The following is a 17,822-nucleotide window of genomic DNA, read 5'->3' as shown; positions in this document are numbered from 1 at the left end:
TTTGTTCACCACAGTCCTTATTTTAGGCATCTAACCAAAAACACATTTTTAAAAAAAGCTTTGAGCGCAACAATGTGTACAGTGTTTAGCTACTAACATGCTAAACACCGGGTGAGCAGCTTTAGACACTGAATAGATATGTTGGTGGAAGACCAAAAACAGAGGTGAAAGGAGAGTGAATATTGGACTTATTTTGGGCCAGAAACCAGACTCCAAATAAATGCTATTGGTTTTCACTGGATGTGAAACGAGGCAATTGTTTGCTAACATGTTAGCCTTATCGACGTTCAGCTTGTTACACTGCCACCTAGTGGCCAAGCACAGCAAACATAATTAGGCGTAGCCACAGTAGGAAAAGCAGAGGTGTAAATAATTGAATTAACAATGGCTTCCTCCTTTATTTGACATGCTGACTCATTGTCACACTGCCGCACTTGAATATAACGGAGCCATCGTTAGTAACACCTGTGCTTTTTTTCCTACGACAGATCAAAATATCTGCTGTGAAAAAAAGGCCTCATCATGATGCGTGTGTTGTGTGTGGAACACTAAAATGAAGACTGGAAAACTGGAACAAAGTCCCTCATCAGGGGGGAATAGACATGATACTGGAATGTGTGCATGGACTCGCTGGATCAAGCTCTCTTCATTGCATGGGCAGTTTATTAGTTCATATATACGAAGCCTGTATGTTGTGAATAGAGCCAGAACACACAAAGAGGGAGACCAATGACAACAAAATAATAACGTTTCCTCATGAAGATACAACAGACAGGAAGAAAAGGTCCTGTCCTGGTGATTTATGCTCGAGCTTAAAAACGCTGATGACAAATATGAAGTACCAGTTAGACAGGTTGAAAACTTATAATTGATGAAATCAATACTTTTGGACAGCCATGATTTTTACTGTAGTGGGCAATACATCAAAATGTCAATCCCAAACTATGCAGATGATAAGTGGACCTCTGCAAAGCCTTGGGGACACACACACAGTGTCTCCATGAGCAAAACATCCCATAAATACCTGCCAGTTAGCACAGAGCTCATCACGACGGCTGCCTCGCTGCTTCGGAGTTCTTTTAGTGATTGCTGTCATTTCAAGAGGCTGCCGGTCTTGCTTTGTTTGAGTACGAGATAACGATCAAATAAAGCTGACAGGAAAATGAAGGAAGAAGCTTGTGTCTGTGTGCGTGGCCACACAATGCAGAGCAATGTGTTTATCCATCCTACGCGTCACTGGAGAGCAACATCTACATCGTGCGTGTAACTTGTCAGCCTCATGTGGTTTCACTTGGGGTTCATTAGCCGCTGAGCTGAGTGGGAGAATTGGGCACAATTTGATTAAACACTTTTCCAGCCAAACAAACATCAAGACCGAATTACCAGCGTGTTAGGTTCCAATAAAAGAAATCTCGTTTTTTTGTTGTTTCTTTCGGGTGGTTTCGTGTTTGGAAAGAGGCAGGAAGGAGAAGTCATTCTCGCCCACCCTCCTATCTTCTCTTCTCCCATCTGCATTGTGTTAAACAGATAACGGTGACATCCAGCAGCCACTGACATGCACTTTTTAACCACGTGTGGGATTTTCTGTGCTCTCTCAACATCACATTTCCTCACTAGAAATATTTATGAAACGTGTCAGATGATTGTGTAATTGTAAAGCAGGCACTTAAGACCGTGGAAAGCACAGGGAAGCAACGCATCGTCCCTGGCAAAATGTTTTGATGCCTATAAGAGACGTCTGAGAGTTGTCAGAAGTGAGGAGAAAGACATTTTCACACAGTCGTTTGTATGTTCACAGTCTATTCTGCCTGGAAAGAGCTTCAGTGAAGGCCTTAAAGGAAGCCAGTGTCAAATTACTAAAATCCACCCAAAGACACATCCAGTACCACAGGCCAAAATGTGTAACTTAGAATCAGAATTATTTTCCATTTTCTTTCACGCATTTGTGAAATTGTAACAAACAGCGTTGTCATTCCTGATCACTGAAATCCCACTGATGGCCGGCAGAGAGATGCAGAAGTCAGGAGTCGTGCAGCGAGAGGAACAGCAGCAGAGCACTTGTGACATTTCTTAATGGAGATGAAGCCCTTTCTGGAAAATAAGACGTAACTGCACGGGACACTTGGTTTTTAACAAGCCTAATGAAAAGACCAAAAATCCCAGGGCAATTTAGGGCAGGCCAATGGGATTTGTTGTCGTGCTACCAGATGGATCATTTCACTTTAAATCCAATAAGTCCCTAAAACAGCGTTTATTGAAGTCCAAAGATCCATACACGTGTGCACCCTCATGTGCACAATCCCCTGCAGCAAAGCTGCTGCACTGACGGAAGTGCTCAAAGGATTTCCCTCCAATAATCTAAACCCAGAGAGAGCACACATATGAATTTAATAATTGAGAATGTAGTTCAGTTAAATTGCTGTGGTCTAGGCTACATGGGAGAAGAGTTATTTATGGAGATGAACATATTTCCGCTTGTTCACCAGATACTAATTCACGAGCATATTAAAACAAATAGGCTACTTCTTTCCAATTGAAAAGGCGTGTGATCCAACAATTATCTGATTGTCATTAAAACTGAAAACCAGCAGGTACTAAACTCCTCTGATAGAGAGGGATTGACTTCAGGCAACATGTTAAAGTGGTATTTCATCTATCACACAATTTCAATTTTGAGTCAGATGTTTCATGCAGGAGACATCATGGATTGAGAACATCCATAAAATAAAAAAAATTGTAAAAGTAAAATTGCTTAAATAGGTTAAAATGCCAGATGATATATCAGTGTGAATACGGAAGGACTAAACACGATTTACCGGTACATTAAAATAGACTTATAGGATTATGGAGCAAGCTAAATGTGATGCTGAAACAGAAATCCTAAAACAAGCTGAATCATGGTTTCCAAACTCATCTGTGTGTCAGAAAGGTTCATCTCGCGCCTGCTCGCTCAGTGTTAGAAGTGGCTTTATCAAAACGAAAAGCCCTTCACTTCACCCTCTTCACCACAAAGACACGTTTTAAATAAAAGACACAACATTGTTAAATCAAACGACAGACGACTTACTTTTGGCAGATGTCCGTAGAACAGCAATAAGAAGAACAGCTGCGCTTTGTCCATCCTGTCTTTCAGTGCGACACTTTCCTTATTAAAGCCTCCTGGATATCTGCAAAAACTCCTTTGTAAACACGTTAAAGTGTGCGCGTGAAGACAGCGACGCTGCGTTTACGTGCGTTCAGTAGTGTGAGATAAACCGCTGCTGCCGCTCCGTCGGACTGCGCTTTTCTCTGTGCGCTCCTCCAGCAGGAGAAGCTGCATCTGTTTCACTGAACCAATCCTCCAGCTCTCCTTCTGGAGCGACTCCGCACCATCACACTCCACCTGCACAAGAGGCGGCTTGGTGTTGACGCTGTCGGGCTGCTGGTGGCGCACTAATGGTGGTTAAAGAAGAAAGAAGACGCGTATTAATTATTGTTTGACACGTGACCCAAATGTAGTGCCGTTTTTTTTTTTTTTTTAAACGAATTTTATGAACTTCTTGCAGAGAAAATGTATTTTTCTATATTCGGAGTTCATGGAGATAAGCGGTAGGTGGCGCTAACTCTCCTATCAGTTGCTATTTTACCACTGCAGAAGAAGAAAACTAACGAAGAAGACTAAATTAAAATAGTTGCAGTGTGACGTCAAATCGCTTTTACAAAATGTCGAAAACATGATGGAGTCCATGTTTGATTTGAGGAATGTTTTGAGCCACATGCTTAATTAGTTAATTAATTAAGAAATAAGTATGTTTCCATTGAACTTTGTTGCATTTTGCTGTAATCGATGCACCAACACAAGCATACAAAAATATTTTTGCAATATTTTGAGGCTGTTTCGTTGTTGTTGTTTTTCGCATTTTAGCATTTCTACTCTTTTTTTTTACTTTGTAAAAACAGGTGGATGGAAACGCACCTATACTTTCCAACAGATACAGTTTGAAGCAGTCTGTATTGCTGACCACTTGGGAGATATGATGTGATAAATATGGACAACAATGACAGTCAGAGAGCTAGAAGGACTTGGGTGTCCAGCAGCTCTTTAACATAATGTGGTAATAAAGCTGCATGATTTGTGAGACAAGGGCTCACAAATACACAGAGGAATCGACGAAACAGATGCTTGCTTTGGATGATAAAAAGTCCATTCCCCAAATTGCACTGGCGCATCCTCTTTAAACCCGCCTATGCATAATGATGAGAAAGGTGTAATAAGAATAAGATGTCGTGCAAATCCTTATCTAAGCCATCAACAAAACATCAAAACAGAGAGAGGGGAAGATAGATTTTCTGTCCACCACTTTCTTCAAATGTGAATTATAATTTGTGTGACTCAGGTGCAAAGAAAAGTTGAGGAAGGTGGTGACAAAGTAGGCTTTAGTGGGTCAAAGGACGAGTGGTGAAATGATCTACAGACCCTTGCAGCACCTCAACAATCTGTCACAAAATCTGCTTTGGACGAGCCAAAACAACAACAAAAAATGTTTCATTTCATCTTTTTTGTTTTGTGAGATCACAAACTACTTTTGTTGTGTGGCATAACTTCATGGTCCAAGTCTATCAGGCTGCCTTTCTGTCTTTTTTCTTCCTTTTTATTCATCTGGAGCTGCTTTGACAGGACTGATCCACACTGAAGAGGCAATGAATGATAACAAATGACCTAATTAACATTATATTATATTATTTACAAGTGGGATAAAATGTTTGTTTCCTCACACCCATGTCATCCTCTCTTTTTAACATTACAAATACCAGAGCAAGATGTAATTAAACAAGCAGCCACAGATAGGCAGCACTTACAACCCAGTCTGCAGAATTAAATGCTGCCATTATGTTTCTGCAAACCACAGATTCATTGAATCTTGGTGTTCATGAACCAAAAACATGTTTCATGTCAACATTTTTACATCAACGTTATCGTGTTTTAGCCACTGGTGGTACTTTTTTTTTTGTCTGTGTACGTCAAGGTTTAGGGTTTAGGCTCCAAAACTACTTTGATTAGTTTTAGTGAAAGGTTTGAGTCAAAAAGTGTTGTGTGGAAACATAATTTGTAGGAGATCGGGTTGGGTATGTAACTGCACATGATATAAAACATAACAATTGTGTTAAGGGTGTTGCGCTCAAAGCAGATCCAAATGTATTTGTATGTTCCAAACAATAAAGCAGGACAATTCAACAGCGTGAAACTGGGGTTGCAATATGTCGGTCATTGTGACCCCTGTTATTATATCCTCACAATGCTTGTCCAATGTGAAGCACTTTGAATTACCTTGTTGTTGAAATGTGCTATACAAATAAAACAAGTGGAATTATTTTTACCACAGTAAAGGATCTGAATGGATAGAGATTGAGTTTGTGTGACTAAACGAACAAACACAATCTGCAATGATTTGATAAGCAATCTTGAGTCTGAATGGGGAAATCACTGCAACATCTCCTCAAGGACAAACAGAGAGCCTCTTCTCACCTCTTTAATTTACTCTCAGAATGTACTTGGCACTCATGAAATGATCAGACCGCTGATGCCAGAGGAGGGGTGAGCTTTGTGATCGTTATCACTGAGCTACAGCTGACAGACTTAGTCAGCGACCCAATAGAAAGACAGCATGCTTGATCTGCAATCAGCACAAGAAGCTTTTACCAGCTGTCCTGATCAGATGAAAGTATCTGTCACTTGGATGAATGATTTGAAAATGATGCCGAGTAGGAGCGAAGTGACTGTACCAAAGTCAGTGTCACTGTATCCTCCTCCAAAGGTTCTCCAGGTTCATCTGTGTCTTAAACAGAGAGCCGCTCCTCACTCACACCTCCCAGAGGGAGAACTAGTTTGGCTGAATGCTATTTCACACTCAGACCTCACATTCAGCCTCATGTAATCATTGTTTCTGGAGTGTAAAATGGTTGTGGCAAAGAACTTCAACGATGTTTTACATTTATTATGCTCCATGTTACCCTTTTCGTTGATGAACTTAATAATCTATTATTCAGGTACAGTTCACTCTGTTTGTGCTCTACAAGTACACCTGAAGAGCTGCCTTGGCAATCAAAATGAAATTGGTCCATTTCTAAACATCGACGCAGCTGAATAAGCGCTGCTGTGCTGAAAGTTTTTGTTCACCAGCTTCCATTTTTCAGAGTTATGCCACTTAAAGTGATAACATTGTAGTCCAGGGACGAGTAATATCACATCTGTGTGAGCAGCTTTTCACTCCCCCAATCACCTGCCAAATACAAAAGCTTAACAAAACTCATAATCCTTTAGTACGTCATGAAATACTGGCAGGACATGTCTGTGTCCAGGTGTTAAGGTCAGAAACTTTCCAACCCGTTGCTGAATTTGATCAAGTGAACACTGGGCGGTACAATCAGATATTCTCTCAAGTGTTTCTATGAAATGTGACACTTGTTTGCTGTGTGTCAGCTCCACTGGTGAGTAACATGTTTTAATAAACTGCAGGGAGTCAACAGATCTGAAGAGGAAAACTGACTTCAGAAAGCCTTCATGAAATAGAACGTTGTTTTTTGGACTCAAACAATAAATCTGGATCTGGCGTGAACGTTTGACACCTGAAGTTGAGCCGCCGAGACACAAGTATTGACATTTTGAGACCATCTCAATCAATCAGAGTTGGTCTGTTTTAGTTCACCTAAGAGCTGCTAAACATGGCTGTCGACAGTTATTTCTTCTTCTGTGGAAATCCTAAAGCAAATGAGGCGCCCATCTGAGTCAACATGCAACTATTAACATAATCCTGCGCATCGTAACATTTAGTTGAGGTCATATCTTTTCCCCTCAGGACATGTTGGAAAGAGATAAAATGGTCTGATGTACTCTTTTGCTCTGTCTCTCAGAACCCCAATCCTCAGTCATGCACGGCCTCCAGAAGCAAATCATCCACATGAACTGAGGGCTCATGGAGCGATGGCGTCCAGTCTCCAACAGAAAGCGTGACGGTTCAGAAGGAGAAGTAGTGGAAGCATTGTTCTGCAGCTTCAAATCTGAGCAGAGGACTTGTCACAGCCGATGAGCATGACTGGCCTGATATGTTTTGTCATACAAGATGATATTCCATCATTTCAAAGTCAAGCGTTTTCCCCCGTTTTGAGCAGGGATGACACATAATGCTGACATGGGATCGTCTGGTATAATTACATCAGTGCTGGGAGTAGCAGGTCATAACAGGGAAACAGACAAAAAATAGAAAAATAAAACAAATAGTCACAACTTCGACTGCAGGTGTGTTTCACATAAAGCATTCATTTGTTGTATCAAACTAATTATGTTGGAAACTACTTTAATGATCAAGTGTAATCGGTATGATGTGCAAACAAAAGCGTGTTGTTTACTTTAACTGTCAGTTATTTTCATTCTCGTTTATTTTTCTTGATGAGTTATAGTAAACAGTTTTGTCTACAAAATGCCCTTTATTATTTAGTAAAGACCAAGGGGATGTTGTGAAATGTCTTTTTTTGTCTCAGCAACAGTCCCAAAACTACACAAACAATCACTTAAACATTAGATATGACAAAAATGCAGCAAATCTTCACATTTGAGACGCTGGAGTCAGTGAATATTTTGCATGTAAAATCATTTGAAAAATGTCCAAAAACACCACAAATTTCCACATAAATTTGGGTCGTATTTAGAAGATTATATTTGAGCGCTAATTTAAATATATTTGCCGCATCTAAGATCAAAAGTTAACTAACTACATGAGTGAATACATTTACATAATGCCAAGGTTTCCCCGTATTAATGTCAGTCAAGTGTATTGAATTAGTGTCTGCAAGGTGGCTGCCTGAGACCTCGACTGGAGACTGGATTCAAGGGTTCATCTGATCCGGTGAATAAACTCTCGAAATTATTCCAACACAATCTGAGAGCAGCACACCTCACCTCATGTGTCTAACTCCAGCAGAGGAAATGTGTTTCTCGATTAGGGCACTTGCCAATCATGTTGTTGACATGTTTATGCTTTAATCCGCAGTTCAGAGTATAGGTTTGTAAAGCAAACTAAGATAAAGACAAGTAAAGTCAAATATATATATAAGTTGTATTGGTAAATGTCAAGCTGTCAGTGTCTTTCTGACACCACGATGTTCACTCATGCAGAAGCATTGTTTGGTACTGCGCACCCCGAGCGATCACACGTGCTGGTCTTTCATCTTCACACACTTGAATTAGACCGATTGTGATTATATCATAGATCAATATTGTTTTGGTCCCAGAGAATGGACTGAACGTAGCAGATTGCTTTTTTAAAACATCCTTCTGGGCCACGTCCAGACAAACACTCTGCTGTTTTCTGGTCTTTTCCTCTCCACATCAGCTTCACCCTTTATTCGTTATCTTCAATTTACCTTTTTTTTTAAAATGATTTTACTGACTGTGAAACCCGATTAAAAATGTCTTTGAGGAAAACCTTCTACTTGCTTTCAATCCAACAGACCTTTCTCTTTTCAAAAAACATCTGCAAGCTAGATGAATGTAATTAAAAGTCTCTGCATTCTTTTCAAAAGGCATCGCCGCAGCAGCAGCATCAGAGACATTGCTTTACCATGACCGACCTACAGCCAAACACAGATTATCGACGCAAATGATGCCATGTGAATAAATTCACCATGTAATGTGTTTTGTGAACATACATATGTATTTTTTTATTTTACGCTATATACTATATTTTCTCCTGCATCCCTCATTTAGTTTATGCTGTCACCTCACAGTACATGGCCGAACATACAAAGTGGGACAGAATATTAACTTGCACAGCCTTTGATGCCGGCTCTGAATAAAACCGCCATTTATCAACACTATAAAACTGATGTACACCTGTGAAGACTGTGAAATATTTTCACAACCTGCTGCTTTCTCAACGGGTTTCCAGCAGGATCCAGTTTACCAGAGGACATGGAGATACTTGCATTCATGACATTTACCACTGAGCAGACAGTCGTGGACCAGGATGCTGAATTAGCACACGGCAACCACTCTTCACTGCATCATCACCATCAGTTACCGGCTCCCCAAGCTTAACCCGAGGGGCTGGAAGATCGCTTGAGCTACCTGGCACTTCAATTGTGGTCAGACAAGATGATGTGCACTTACTGAATTTACAGCTCCCCGCCTCTAGACCGCTGTATGTGTTGGCACTCATCATTGATCCTTGTGTTTACAAGGAGTAAATGGTGATGGCGTACGATGAAAATTCACAGTATTTAAAAAAAAAACCTTGCCACTGGGCTGGAAATAACCATATCAGTCAATATTCAACTTGCTTAACCTCAGCTCCAGATGGAGAGTTGTTTAATCCTCTTACAACGATTTGTATTATATCTTACGAAAAGTTCATTTTCCGTGCGTTTTCATTCAACAACAATTAGCTGCACAGAATCTCTGGTTCATATCCTTCTGGTGATGGCCTTGAAACCAAAAAGCAGAATTGTTTGTAAAACAAAAATCGAATTCCACATTATTTTGTTGAAGGCACATCAGCTTCAGTTACAGCAATGATTTCCTATAAAACAAGCTACACCGTTTTTGTACATTTATTTGGGCTGTGCGTCACAGTTCACACTCACCATTAGGACTGCAGGCTCGTCACACACACACACACACACACACACACACACCATCCCAGTGGGTCAGTTTAAGGAACTACAAATCACAAGAAAGCAGGAAACACACCTGTGTTTGAGGTAGATTTTGCATGCCGCAAAATATAATGTGACATGAATGCTGATGATGTTTACCAGGAAATTGTATATCCAGCTGCTGTTGATCGGTGAAGTCTCATATTGGGCATGTCACACATGTCACACAAACAATACAATTTCCTGACTGGAACACATCCCTCCTTTCTTGTTGGAAAAAACTGTCCACTATAGAGACAGCAGAACCAATGACACAAGTATTTGAAGTAAACATCCATTGAAGGAAAAAGCCACATGGTTCTACACGCTGTTAAAAACATGGCAATATGCATTCTTTTTCTTGTGGTTTGGTGCTTGTATTTCTTAATCCCATTACTAACCAAGCATGGACAATATCATATGAATATTTTTTTCCATTGCATTCCATTGCAAGTTAAGTTTTAAAACAAATATTTCCGGCTGTCTAAAATATCAACAGTTAACGTCAGGCACAGCAACATTCATATCTTCTGTGGCGGTAGCATCAGCAGACCATAATGCAACACAGCCAGGAGAAGTGGTGCCCTCACCAGATAAGAGCTGAAACTCTGAAGTGTAAAACCAGAACCTGTAACACACTGAAGGCGACGAGTCCCGACAGGGAGGCCTGGCTGAGAGAAAACGAAACACTAAATCACAAAATGACTGAATGCACTCACATAGATTGATGGTCGGGAACAGTATGTGCAAATACACACGTGTGTTTGAATGTATATTTATTGTGTCTCCTTCATAAAACATTATAATCAGTAAGGGGATAGTCCTCTTGCTCTTCAACAGCACAACTCTTTGTCAAATGTATTATCCCATTGAAATACCTGAAAGGGCTGACTCAGCATCTGCAGAAGATTAATGTACTCTTTCAGACGCTGCTGGCTGCTTTTCAACACCATTATCCAGCTTCAAAAGTTACATTCTCAAGGTGAAAGAGGGAAGATCCAAAAGGCTTTTACACTAATTGGTGGTGCTGTAAGTGAAGTGAGTGGGCAGTCCTCTTTTAACAGCCTCGGACGAGCCTCCTGACACAACTTCTCTCCACAGGGCGCCAGCTGCCCGACTTTGATTGCAACCAGAAATAAACCAGACCGTGACTGTCATGTCCTCGGTTTCCCTCCGTGAACATCTTGTCGAGAAACACAGGTGGGAGGTAAGAGGCTCGAAAAATAAGCGTTCAAAAAGTCACAAAACAAATGTGCAGCTCATTGATGAGTTGTTAATAGCTCTCCGGCAACAATGGCACAGAAGAAATAACTGCATCCGGCTTTGACGACACACACAGTACTTGTTAGGACCATCAGTTCATTTGAGAGGAAGTTGACTCCAACTAAGTGGTGAGGGGCCTTCAGAGTCTGTGAACTTTTGATTGAGACTTAAATGTAATACAACTGAATTATGTTTAGCCTTGCTGTGGCATGAGAGTGAAGAGCACTGATAATTGAAAGTAATGGAGATTTTCATCTTGCATCAATAGGAAGTGAAATTCAACAGCTTTTCATTCTGTGGATCAGCTCAGAAACAGTACATCTGACCTTCATTTGATGTACCTTCAAGATTATTAGTACAAGTGTCATCTTCCACAGAAGTACTTCTCGAAGAAAAACGCCATTGGCAGCTTATACTGGACTCAGAGTTTGAAAGTGTAGACCTCTATATGACAGATTGTAGATCTGGATTTACAGCTGAACGTGTCCGAGCCAGGACCTCATCCTGCCCGGATCTATACTTTGTGATGCTCCACACCCCCTCTGTGGACTTACTGATGATATTTTTCAGGCCTGTCTCAGTGAAAGATAAATAGTAGGATGCAGGAGGAGGGGCCCTGCTTCACATAGATCATGAACACTGCTAACTTGATTATTCACTAAATCATGGTGGAATGACTTCGTCAGTTCTCAAATCAACACTCATGAAAAGAAGGATCTTAGCAACAGGATGATATGGACCGGTGGAGCTAGAAAATAAACTGAAGGAAGGTTTTAGATCTGAGTCTGAGAAAACAAAAGCACATATAGACAGACAGACGGCAGTAACATTTCTACAACAGCATAAAACTGTACTTCATTTTACAACAGAAAACTATTTTTACGGTAATTTTACCATGGTATGAAAAACAGCAACAGCTGGATAATTGTTGCCAGTAAGTTACTGTTATTTGACAACACACATCGTAATCTACAGATAGGAAATACATGTTTAAGTGTCAAGCCCTTTTTCATTTCGATCTCTGATGAAAGACAAAGACGGAAACAACATGAGCTGCAGTGGATAAAAACAACAGCATCAGCTACTGGTACACACCTCCCTGTGATTCGATTGTTTTATTCAGGCTGTAGGACCAGCGGTGATTCAACTCTGCTGTGATCATTCTTGAAGCTATAGTTTGTGGTCTCAAACCCGATTAAATTACAATAAAAAAGACATCAAAGCATTTTCAGTGATATATTGGTGACATTTTTTGGAAACACTGACTGTTAAATATCAATGTTGAAACAATTCCTCTTTGCAGCTCGAACTGAATGGAGTGAATTGTGTTGACGAATGCATAACGGAAACAAAAAAGAACAAGGAGAAACTTTTAACTTTTTTAAAAGGTGTTTAAAAGCATAAAAAACACAATGTGACCCTAGGGTCAATAAAATTACATACACAGAGAGAAAAATTATAATAATAATAATAATAATAAATGAAATAAAAAATTTAAAACATATCAAGTGGGCACCATGCTTTGTCCTTTCTTGTGGAGAAGACTTAACAGCTTTCTCCAAACACAACCACATGTTCTCAGTCTCAACCGATGCAACGCATAACCAAAAGGACCTCATGTGCAGATTTCCCTGCGCCAATGCTAAACAAGCTTATATAAACAATATGACATGCACTCTGTGTATTTCCATATTGCACAATGGATGATGTGTATATCCTGTATAGTCTTAATGACTTGAGCCTTGAGCCTGTTAACAAGAATGAACTATTTGTGAACTATGAATGATATTTGTGTAAAAGTTGCACAAATGCCTTAAATGTTCCTGTTATATCAACTGTGTCTCTGTGGAAAAAAGTTGAAATAAATTCAAAAGAATAATTTCCTGTTATTTTTCTCAACGTGAAAGAATTCCTAGATTGTTAGAGGATGACTCATGGAGCAACACTTTCACCGTAAAGAGATTGTTTACTCTATCAAACCCAAAGCAAATGTTCAGAGCCAACATGAACAAAGGAAGGAAATCATATGCAATGCTTGAAGTGTGTTCCTTGACCTGAGACTCGAGACTAATCACAGAAAACTTGTCACGCTTTTGTGGGAAAAAATGAATCCGTGGCATGCAAAGCTCAGTAAAGGTAAGTAATAAATAAACTCCGACCATGAATGTGTGACATTGTTTCTTCCTGCTTACAATGCAGTGAGTCAGATCTGTTGTTGAGAAATGTAAATATTTGCTGAGATTAAAGAGGCTTGTATTGGCTTTCGCTGCCTTGAATAGACTAATTGAATTCTATCAAAAATATCCACACTCCAGTTCCATCTAATGACAGAGCACTTTACGCACTGCTCTGCATTCTTATTTCAAGATTTCTGGAGATTCAAATGAAAACTTTCCTGTCACAAATTGCCATCTATAGCAAAAGCTTTTAAGTGTGGCAGTGCTGGTGGTTAAATGAGTCCTTGCTGTGTCAAGTTCACTTAAATCGGATGCATTAAGGGAACGTGATGAGAGTAAGAAAGTGCATTTTGTTGGTGAGGCCTGAGATCAAGCTCTGTGAAGCAGATTCTCTAGAATACATTATCCAGAGGCTGTCTCACCACTTAAACAAGGATGTGATTCATTTGACCTCAAGTTAAGGCAGCAAACACAAACACAGCCCATTCCTTCCATTTTTTATTTTTCTGATTGTGTTTTATCCACGCCATGCGAGCAACGGTCGGTCCGTCGCTCGGTCCACAAGTCCTGACTGAAATATCGAGACAACTACTGGATGGTTTGCTGTGCAATGTGGTGATGATGTCCATGCTATGAAAACGAATGGCATTCACATCATCTTTGCGTTTATGGTTTAGGGCCTATTAGAAAATGTTAGCATGCAAATTTAAGGTGAACATGGTGAACATTATTTCTTATTTTAAATTGATGTATTTATTTATGTCGTCCTTCTGCCCTGACCTACTCTCTTAATTTCTTAGAAACTGTCTAACCCTCTACGACTTCATTAACATTGGTAACTCATTCAAACTAGCAAGGATATTAACATTTCGGTGATTGAAATTAGCATTATAGACAACAAAATTAGAATTACAGTCATTTGAATTTGCTCTATCAATAAAGTAACTACAATTATGCTTTTCTAATTATCAAGAAGTAGCATTAAATAGGGAAAATCAGCAAGGTGTCTTATGTCAAAGTGAGCATTTTAGCATGGAGACGTTAGCATTTAACTCAAAACCACTAATTGTGCCTAATTAGACCTTTGCAGAGCCAATCCCTGTGACTGTATTCGGTCCTTTAAGTGTAATTATTGCTACATTCATTGTCTTCCCGTCCCCGATCAGGATGCAACCTTTACAGTCCTGCTGCAGTAAAAGGACACATTACTCTGCAGGTGGCCTTTCTCTAGTATGGCACGAAAACAAACCAAATAATCAAACACCTTTATCTGACAATGTTCAGTCTGAACACGAAATCGCCCACAAAATATTCACGTGCTCGTCTTTCACAGGAGTAAAAGATGCATCCCAGACATTCCACTGCACCGACGTGCAGCATATTTAGTCACAGAAAATGGTTTCTAAACAAAGACCGGGGAAGCCGTCCCAGTTTAGACTGTTGGTCGAAGCAGCCTCCACTTCTCTGCAGCCAGGCACAACTAAAACTAGACATTCAAAAGTAATGCATTATCAAACTGGCAGGCTGTGGAGAGCACACTCTTTTCCTTTGATTTGTGTACAAGCCGGGACTTTTGATTAGTTGTATTTTTGTCCATTTTATCGTCTGCAGAAATATATTGAACAGTTTTAATAGAGAGACCATCATTACACAATTATCACACAGCTAAACTACTGAGTCAAATATCCCACGGTTTAAGAAGCATGCTGGTATCAGTGTGTCATGAAGTATTCAGTGGTATTAGGGGTGGATAAGATAACATAATTCAGCCTTTATGAGTGATTAGTGACTTTACAGAAGAAAAGTCCCATAAACACAATCCTCTTGTAAATGGTTATAAATTAAACTACCCAACAGGATATAAAGTAGCGGTAGTTAAATAAACTTTACCTCAAACCTCTACATCATTGAAATGCTTGGAATATAGAGATCTGACTGTCGATTTTATTGTGTTTTATTTCATTTTTTTTACAGTTGCGGTATTGGACTACAGCTGTACACTGCCCCTCAGAGGCTGGAAACAATACATGAAAAATCATAGGAAATGGCGGCAACAACAAGCACAAAACCGTATTTACAAATCATTTTTAACAGAATTGCATCATTACAAGAAACGCTAAGGATCAAATACGTTCATAGAAAACGACCAAAGTTCTTCTATTTACACGTGAAATTTCAATACAGAAAGTAAGTCAATTTAAATAATGGCGCACACATCCTCAGTCCTTTTTTAAATTTTACATATTCAGGGTGTTTGGTCGTTTCTCAGAAACATGCGCCGGTCATCCAGCATCTTCAATCTGAGCTTTCTGCTAATATCCTGGTGAAGTACAGAACGGCAGGCTGTGCCATGACGTTTTGGATGTTGTAAGCGTGTCCTGTGTGGGCAGAACAGTTACATCAGTAAAACAGAGAAGAAGCCAGTCACCATAATATAATTAAACATTAATCCCGTCCCAATATTCATATCATATTCTTACCACATGGCACCATGAAGGATTGTCCGGGGTTAAAGCAGGATTCCTTGCCGCCGATGCTTACGCTCACAGAGCTCGTTAATAAGTTAAAAACCTTTGAAAACACAATGAAAGATTATTACAGTGATAAAACACTTATGGGAGCAGAACATAAATCCTATGAGAAATCTACTGACTGTTGTGGCGCTGTGATCCACCCACAGAGGCTTCTTCATGTAGGAGCCCAGCAGGATCTTGCCGTTACAGAAGGAGGCACAGTTCAGATCCACCAGGACGCCGATAGCTCTGCCTCGATAGAAGAACCAATCAAACTGGTCTGGAGTGACCTCAGCCCCTTCTGCAACGATGGTAAACAGTAAAGAAACATATTCAATGACCGGTCTGGACAATAATTACTTATGTTGTACATCTTTAAGTTATCGACAACAGCAGCTTTTTATAAAGACATTATATTGTCTTACTGTCGACGGGAACAGACCAGAGACTCCTAAACCACTCGGCCAGGTTGGCTTTATCCTTCGGCTGCAAGACCAGCGGTTTGAGAGGAGGAGCACACAGATCTGATGCGGAGAGAGCAGCGGGGAAGCTGGGTGGCACCAGAACTGGAACAAAGTAAAGATAGAAGTAGAAGTTAATCAATAAAGAAAAAGGGACGGCAAACAACGAAAAAGGTGAACAATGAAACCACCAGATTGAGCTGTTTAACTGCAGACATGAGCTACATATCTCCCACTACAGAGGGTGAGAGGGCTCTGTGTAAATAGTACAGTCTGGCTGCCCACATTTTCAGAAAAACCTTTAAATGTGACATTTTCATTTTATTTATTCAAGACTGAGCATCTCTCTCTGTGTCGACAACGAACATTATATTGTGGGTTCTGCTGTTCCCACTGCTGAGTTACAACCCTGTTTTTTGGGTCATTAGGTAATGTTAAAAACATACTCAAGTTCTCATCCTCCTCTTTCAGCTCAATCATGGAGGACGGCCCACTTCTGAGGATCTTTAACCTGATAAAGAAAATACATAAATAAAACATTATGAGACACAACAGTGACAAGACAATAACAAGGAGTTGTTTAGAGCAGGGATTCCCAAAGTGGGGTGCGCGCACCCCTGGGGGTGCGCGAGCTGCCTCTAGGGGGTGCGCGAGAGGAAAAGTGTAATGGCGGTGCAGTCCTGTCTCCTAAAAATTACGTTCCCCAAAACTAAAATGCATTCTCAATTACGTTTTACCACGAACATATTTTCTCCCTGATTACGTTTGTGTTTGACGTACAAATACGTTTCTCATCAACATATCTTTGCCATACTCTAGTCTTTATTATTTTTCTGTGATCTGCCTCGCCTCTACCCCGCCACCCACAAGTTATTGACCCGCGGCCTGTTCCGAGGGCTGACAGACCTGACGATCGGGTGCCTCGCGGCGGGGACGGCTGGAGACCTCGCGTCCCGGCGCCAACGGGTGAGCGCCGCCACTCGGAACCATAAAACCAAGTCCCGGATTTCACCCGGGGGACATTCTGGAGGTATTGTGACCGGGTGATGTGCCTCGTTGCTGGGGAGGTATGAGCCGAGAGTGGCGGGGTGTTATGGAGGTATATATTACAACTCGGTGTTGTTCCCGTGCGTGGATGAGCGCATTTCTGCCGAAGACAGGCGGCGTGTTGTGGTCGTATTCTGACCGCGTAATAGGGAGAAGGAGAGGGAAAAATGTTAAAGAGATGGTGGAATGTATGATTGGAGAGAGAGAAGCGAAAAAGTTGGACGTGATCCCGGTGTCCAACAACACTGTCGCGCGCATCGATGCTTTGTCCGAAGACATCCTGGCTACATTAGTCGGTCGCGTGAAGAAGAGTGAGTTTCACTCTCCGCAAGTAGACGAGCCTACAGATGTGGCCAATCTGGCCAATCGTCCGTTACCTTCGTAACGTTACGTCCGTTACCTTTTCGAAGGCACGGTGCAGGAAGAGTTTTTGTGTTCTTTATCTTGTAAACAAACGCCACGAGCGAGCAAACTGTTCTCTCATTAGTCCAATTTTTATGCGGCTCTGTTGCTTTTTTTTTTTTAAGGTGTGTGTGTGTGTGTGGGGGGGGGGGGGGGGGGGGGGGGAGGGGTGTTGGGGGGTGGTGCGTGAACCCGGTCGGGATTCGGGATGTAGAAGGGGGTGCGTGGCCTAAAAAGTTTGGGAACCGCTGGCTTAGAGGATCAGCATTAACTTTTTCTTACCTGTTCTC

The 17,822-nt window shown here is 40.8% G+C and overlaps 2 protein-coding genes across 2 annotated transcripts in view; both read right to left on the bottom strand.

The window, feature by feature from the left end:
* The window catches only part of vipr1b (vasoactive intestinal peptide receptor 1b), a gene marked incomplete at both ends in the record, with an annotated part of 29,474 nt that extends 26,353 nt beyond the window's left edge, over nucleotides 1-3,121 (bottom strand). Inside the window, one exon of the mRNA XM_079291644.1 lies at nucleotides 3,068-3,121. Coding sequence (XP_079147770.1) covers nucleotides 3,068-3,121 — 54 coding nt within the window. The remainder of the gene's footprint in view (nucleotides 1-3,067) is intronic.
* An 11,986-nt stretch (nucleotides 3,122-15,107) lies between these two features.
* Nucleotides 15,108-16,591, bottom strand: LOC306793847 (uncharacterized protein). The gene is made up of 5 exons (XM_079291639.1): nucleotides 16,530-16,591; nucleotides 16,048-16,188; nucleotides 15,763-15,923; nucleotides 15,590-15,680; nucleotides 15,108-15,487 (listed from the first exon to the last, which is right to left on the bottom strand). The coding sequence occupies exons 1-5, from the start codon at nucleotides 16,561-16,563 to the stop codon at nucleotides 15,405-15,407; spliced, it is 510 nt and encodes a 169-aa protein (XP_079147765.1). The 5' UTR covers nucleotides 16,564-16,591; the 3' UTR covers nucleotides 15,108-15,404.
* Nucleotides 16,592-17,822: the final 1,231 nt, after the last annotated feature.

Source organism: Melanostigma gelatinosum (genome assembly GCF_949748355.1).
Source record: "Melanostigma gelatinosum genome assembly, chromosome: 20".
Lineage (NCBI taxonomy): Eukaryota > Metazoa > Chordata > Actinopteri > Perciformes > Zoarcidae > Melanostigma > Melanostigma gelatinosum.
The sequence above is the reverse complement of the archived record's forward strand: the minus strand, read 5'-3'. Positions and strand labels throughout refer to the sequence as shown.